This window comes from Meles meles, chromosome 5, assembly GCF_922984935.1.
Source record: "Meles meles chromosome 5, mMelMel3.1 paternal haplotype, whole genome shotgun sequence".
In the NCBI taxonomy this organism is placed as follows: domain Eukaryota; kingdom Metazoa; phylum Chordata; class Mammalia; order Carnivora; family Mustelidae; genus Meles; species Meles meles.
In genome coordinates this window covers 134,201,913-134,208,567 of record NC_060070.1, presented here as the reverse complement: position 1 = coordinate 134,208,567, position 6,655 = coordinate 134,201,913, and the positions used below count along the sequence as shown (strand labels likewise).

Here is a 6,655-nt window from a genome sequence, read left to right as displayed (position 1 = left end):
CCTGCCTGTCTTCTGCTAGTTTTTAATAGCCTCGGTGGGAGAGCTCTTTAAAGTGTTGGTCTTCCTCCCGCAAAACCGTACGCGGAGGGGGGAAGAACGAAACCCTTACTGCGGATCCAGAAACTATGGACCCTGGAAGTGAGCACGTTTTTTAGACTTAAGTAGTTTGGTGCATTGTTTTGAGGGGAAAATAAGATAAGTGACTTTAAAAGTTTGTGATACGACTGAAAAAATTTTTTAAAATGTCAGCTGACAGGGGCGCCTGGGTGGCTCAGTGGGTTAAAGTCTCTGCCTTTGGCTCCGGTCATGATCCCAGGGTCCTGGGATCGAGCCCCACATCGGGCTCTCTGCTCCGCAGGGAGCCTGCTTCCTCTCTCTCTCTGCCTGCCTCTCTGCCTAGTTGTGATTTCTCTCTATCAAATTAATAAAGTATTTTAAAAAAATGTCAGCTGACAGACGGTGCCATATGAACAAAGTTCTAAAAGTGTAATCGGAAGTGATGATGTACGAGGTGGAAGGAAAGCATGGGTTAGAAAAAACATTGTTAAAGGAGAGATGGATACGACTTGGTAACTGGATAGCCCAGATGATGAGGTAGAAGAATACCAAAGGTGTCTCCCAAGTTCTCCAATCCAAGTGCCTGAGAGAATAGTGTCGGATGGGAAAGTGGAAGAAAACTGATTTACAATGTTGGATTTGATTAGATAATGACATAGTAGTGTCAGGTATGTAGTATAATGGAACCCGATTGTCCTCTGATAATATTTTTTTTTAAGATTTTATTTATTTATTTGACAGAGAGATCACAAGTAGGCAAAGAGGCAGGCAGAAAGAGAGGAGGAAGCAGGCTCCCCGCGGAGCAGAGAGCCCGATGTGGGACTCGATCCTACGACCCTGAGATCATGACCTGAGCCGAAGGCAGTGGCTTAATCCACTGAGCCACCCAGGCGCCCTGTCCTCTGATAATATTTTGAAAATATGTTTTAAGTAACTGAGGGGTCCCTTCGTCCTCCTAGATCTTTTAGGAAATTATTGGATAGTAGCCACATGTGTATTGATGTGTTTTTGTTCAAATCAGTATTTACTACTACACGAAGTGACCATCGTATACTCAAACTGAAAATTTTTATTTTTCTAATAACCTGACAATGGACATTTAAAAATTTAGGACAAGGAGTGTTGCTGCTTTCTTAATGCAAGGAGGGATTGGGGTGGGGGGTGGAACCCTTTGTTTGCATATACTAATAAACATTAAAGTTATGTGTTTTGTTTTTTTTTAAAGAAGCCTTCCATCATTCAACAGTTAGGAACAAGGACTATCAAAAAGTTTTGTCGTCATCTTCAGATCCTGTACATTTTGAAACGGATGTTTCTCATGAAAAATTAGAAAGCGTGTCGGAAGTGGAGGCCATGAATTTCTGCAGTCTTTCTCAAGACTTAACCCACTCACATTCTCCCTTCTACATGGAAACCAACAGTACCACTTCAGACTTGCCTCAGGTGTGCATTGCTTATAAGTTCTAGAAGGTACAGATGTATGCAGCTTTCACATTTTTTCCATATGAAAATTTCCTCAAAAATATGGGGAACAATAAAAGAATTTCCAGTAGAGGCTCAGAGGAGGGGAATACAGGGTTTGGTTTTCCCAGTTCCCTTAGTGTACAAAGAAAGAGAGAATTGTACAAATAATGTTAAAACTGATCCTTTCTAGCCTCCTTGTGAAGTCTTAAGTGTGCAACCAGAGGACATGGCCATGACAACTAGTGACAGGGGCAGAAAAAGAGTCCAAGGGACCGGACATCTGGTCTAGAGCGTGTTCTAACACATCAGTATGCAAATGATTCAAATGTCATTCCTAATGGCATTGACAAGACCCTACATGTCAATGATTTTCTATCTTAATGAAAATTCTAAGTGCCCTTTCTCACAAAATAAAAGGTTAGACTGTCCCAAATCAGTATTTAGTATCAGTATTTAGAGCAACTGAATGTTGTTCTAAATGTTTCACAATTATTAGCAAGTAGGTAAATAATAGGAGTGAATTAAGTTGTGCCATATGTAATTGACTTTTTGTAGTTCTAAAATGGACAAATATTAGCAATTTCATGTGGGTTAGCCCATAAATTGGCATAACCTGTCTAAAGGGCTATTTAGTGATAAGAAAACACGTGTTATTTTAATTCTACCTCAAGGAAGTATGCAAATGAGATACATTCAGAATTACCCTTAATAAATAAATGTTAAGGGTGCCTGATTGGCTCAGTCAGAAGAGCATGTGACTCTTGATATCAGGGTCATTAAGTTCGAGCCCCAGGTTGGGTATAGAGATTACTAAAATAAATAAACTTTTAAAAAGGTATCATTTAAAATAAAAAATAAATGAACATTAGAAGCAACCTAAATTTTTATCAATAGGGAACTAGTTAAATTACTTCACTGATGTACACCTTACATATGTAAGGTGTAAACCTTAAATATGGTAATACAGATAGAGTTGACCCCTGAACAATGGAGGACTTAGGGGTACCAACTCCCCTCACAGTCAAAAGGCTTCATGTAACTTTTGAGGCCCCCCAAACCAAAGTACTGATAGCCTACTATTGACTGGAAGCCTTAACAATAATATAAATAGTTAACACATATTTTGTGTGTTATATTTATTTATATACTGTATTCTTACAATAAAGTAAGCTAGAGGAAAGAAATGTGATTAAGAAAATCATGAGGAGTGGGGGTGCCTGGGTGGCACAGATGGTTAAGCATCTGACCCAGTTTCAGCTCAGGTCCTGAGCATGGCGTCTGCTTTAAGACTTTGTCTCCTTCTCAGTCTGCCCCTCCCCCCTATTCTCTCTCTCTCTCTCTGTGTCAAATAAACTAATTAATTTTTTTAAAAAATAAAATCATTAGAATAAAATACATTTACAGCACTATACTGTGTTTCTCCAAAAAATCTCTTTATAAGTGACTTGGACAGTTCAAACTCATGTTGTTCCAGGATGAAGTGTATATTTGTTGTTATAGAAAAATGATCACATTGCTTCTCACTGGGTAGCGGGCTTCTGAGTGTTTTTTCTTTTACTTTCTTTTTAAAAATAATGTTAAGGACTCTTTTTATAATGATAATTTCATCATATTTCCATTTTAAAAGAAAATTTGGTTATAGTAGTATAATCAGGGTCTAACATTATCAAATTATAAAGAATGAGTGTCATAAATTATGTAATGAGGTTCTCTTTCTTGGAATTCACTGAGTATTTTGTTCTTTAAAAAAAATTTACAGACTAAAAAAACAAAAGGCATATTTTAGTTAAAAATAGTATTATCGTAGAAGGCTAGAGTTAGAAGTGAGCTCTGAAATTTGACAAGTAGTGGAGTTCCAAGAAATTTGTGTAAATATAACATCAATACATGTGAATAATGCTATTTTATTTTTCGAGCATATTGTTCTTGATATTTTTAAAATCGCATTAGCAGGAATGGTCTAAATTACCAAGAAGTCTAAAAAACAAATTGTTGTAAAATATAACTCAGTTTTTCTTGTACTTGAGGTACATTCAGAAAGTGCAACAATGTTATAAAAAGCATGATTGAATAGAGGTTTGTAACCAGCTGACTTTAGTAAGAGATACAATTTTTTTAGAACATCCTCTGGGTCTCACATACTTTATACACTATCCATGATTAAACCAATACTTTCCTCCAACGTCCAAAATAAGACTTTCTTTACTATCTTACTTATACTATTAATTTACTTCACAAAACCTTTATCCTAGATAACATTAAGGTAACTTTGAGAATAAGCCCTCCATGAATTTTTTAGATTTCTATCAATTGAAATCATGCTTCAATTCATTATTGGAACCTTGGATCTTCACTGTCAAAACCTGAATAACAAGTATCCTAGAAGTTGTTTAGACCAGATTTAGCAAACTTCAAAGGATGATCAAAGATATATACATTATCAAACATCCTTATATTTATAGTAACATGATTTGACTTACCAAAAAACCAAGATATTAAAATACCAAGATACTTGCTTAATGTCATTTACCATCATAACTCCATTAGCATGGTTTTACTAAAAAGGAGTTCAGATATACAGTAGGGAAGGGTACCAGAAATTACATTCTACCCATGCAACAAAAAATACTAACAAGTTACATAGCAATGCATATCCATGTTCAGAAGAGGCTTATGATATTATTTGAAATAGTAATATTAATACCTTTTAATTATTAATACAGAATGAAACAAAGAATGCTGAAAGGGAAGATGAGTCTAAATTCACACTTTGTGAAGAAATGTATGGCACACTAGATGATTGGTTAGGTGGTGAGTATCTCTTTGTTGGCAGTATGCAAACAGAGACACTAAGATTTTGATATGTGTCCTGTGATAACAGCAATAATAGTAATAGTAATAGCCAAGTGCTAATATATGCTTTATATGCACAATTACATTTAATCTACAAGCAATCCTATGAAATAGGACTTTTTTTTTTCTTTTTGAATAAGGGTTGTTTTGTCTCTATTTTACAGATGAGAAACCTGAGGCTCAGAGAGTAGCTTGAGAAGTACAAACCATAAGCAACACATTTGACTCCATTAAAATTTTTTAGAATTTCTATATGACCAAATTATAATCAAGAAAATAAAAAAACAGGACTCAGACTAAGATACCTGCAATATGTACATTGTCAAGATTAGTATCCAAGACAAAAACTCCAAAAAGAAAGAGACACATATAACTCAAGAGAAAAATAGGCAAAGAATTCATACTAGCTTGCTAGAGCTGCCAAAACAAATCACTACAGCACAAGTGACTTCAACAACGGAAATGTATTTTCTCACAGTTCTAGAGGCAGGAAGTCTAAGATCAAGGTGTCGGAAGAGTTGGTTTATCCTAGACCTCCCAGATAGCCGCCATCTTATGTTTTTATGTGGCCTTTTCCCTATGCCTCCCTGGTGTCTTTTGTTCCTTTAAGAACACTGGTCATAATGGATTAGGTCCCCAGTTTCGTAACTTCATTTAACCTTAGTTACCTCTTTAAGGCCCTACCTCCAAGTATATTTATATCCTAAAATACTGGGGGGTAAGCTTTCAACAAAATAATTTTGAAGAGATGCAGTGCAGACCACAATGGTATCTAATAGGCAGATCACAGAAAAAGAAACCTGTAAGATTATTAAAAAGGCCACAGAATTCCATTTCATACATACCAGTTTAACATGCCTTGAAGGATGTAGCAGAGCAAAGAAACTTTTCTGCTATTGGTGGGAGTATAAATTGGAACGGCCACTTTGAAGAGTAATTTTGCAATGTCTTGTGAAGTTGAAGATACATATTTTCTATAATCCAGCAATTCCACCCAGAACCTAAACAAAAATTCTTAGTATACATTGAACCTCGTACAAGGATTTTCACTGAAGGGTTGTTTTTAGTAGCAAAATTCGAAACGAATGTCTAACAAAAAGGAAAGAAAGTGTAATCCTTCAGTCAAATGAACTAGATCTACATGTATTTACATGGCTAAATCTGAAAAGCAAAATTTTAAGTGAAATAAAGACCCTTATATGGATATGCATATATATTTTTATTTGTAATAGATAGGTTACAAATATAATTTGATTCTAATTACATAAAATTTTAAAATACAGAAAGTAATACTATATAGTCACAGTTAACCCAGGGTGCTGCAGGAGCTTTTGAAATATTTAGGAAATATGAAACTGGACATCTGTGGGACCCACAAAATACTAACTTGAGTTCATTATTTCAATGTAAAACCATACTCCAGCCCTTTCCATAAAATATCATTTGCAAAGCTGGGTTTTGGGAGGTTGCCATGATAAAAAGCAAGTATTGTAATGAAATCAATGTGGAATAGAAAGTGAGAAAATCATCTTATCTGATTCCAAGATTTGAGACATGTAGTATCCAATAGTTCATCCAAGTAGTAAGTTCAGTTGTATAAGAATGATATAAAACATTGTATTTTTCTTTCAGTTTATGTATATTTTCAAATATCTAGTCAGGGAAAATACTTACATTGAGCTTAACTACTTAATAAATGGAACTGTTAGGTATTTCTTTTGGTCTTTTGGTGCTGTGAAAAACTACTGAGACAGTAAGATGTCACAAAATGAGAAATTCTGGGAAGTTGATATGTGTTATTTAAGGTACATGGAAAGTAGAAAAATAAGTTCATCTTTTGTTATTCTCTGGGGAGGGGGAAAGGAGGGAACTGAGATAGAAAGGAGGCATCATTAATTTTGTAACACTTTGTTTCTTTCCACTTCTGCTTCTGATTTTTGAAAACCCATTAAGTCTGGATAATTTATCATATTGAGAAACAGTATAGCATAGCATTTAGAAATAGTATTCTAGATGGCTAAAATCAACAACACGGGAAACAACAGATGTTGGCAAAGAGGCAGAGAAAGGGAAACCCTCTTACACTGTTGGTGGGAATGCAAGCTGGTACAGCCACTCTGGAAAACAGTATGGAGGTTCCTCAAAAAGTTAAAAATAAAACTACCCTACAACCCAGAAATTGCACTTCTAGGTATTTATACAAAGGATACAAAAGTACCGATTCAAAGGGGCACATGTACCCAACGTTCATAACAGCAATGTCCACAATAGCCAAATTATG

The 6,655-nt window shown here is 35.4% G+C and overlaps 1 protein-coding gene across 1 annotated transcript in view; it reads left to right on the top strand.

Annotated features, from left to right (window-relative positions):
- Nucleotides 1–58: 58 nt before the first annotated feature.
- Nucleotides 59–6,655, top strand: part of CAGE1 (cancer antigen 1) — a 59,318-nt gene continuing 52,721 nt past the window's right edge. Inside the window, 3 exon segments of the mRNA XM_046004139.1 lie at nucleotides 59–138; nucleotides 1,283–1,500; nucleotides 4,245–4,332. Of these exon segments, the coding sequence (XP_045860095.1) occupies nucleotides 126–138; nucleotides 1,283–1,500; nucleotides 4,245–4,332 (319 nt within the window). The 5' untranslated portion in view covers nucleotides 59–125.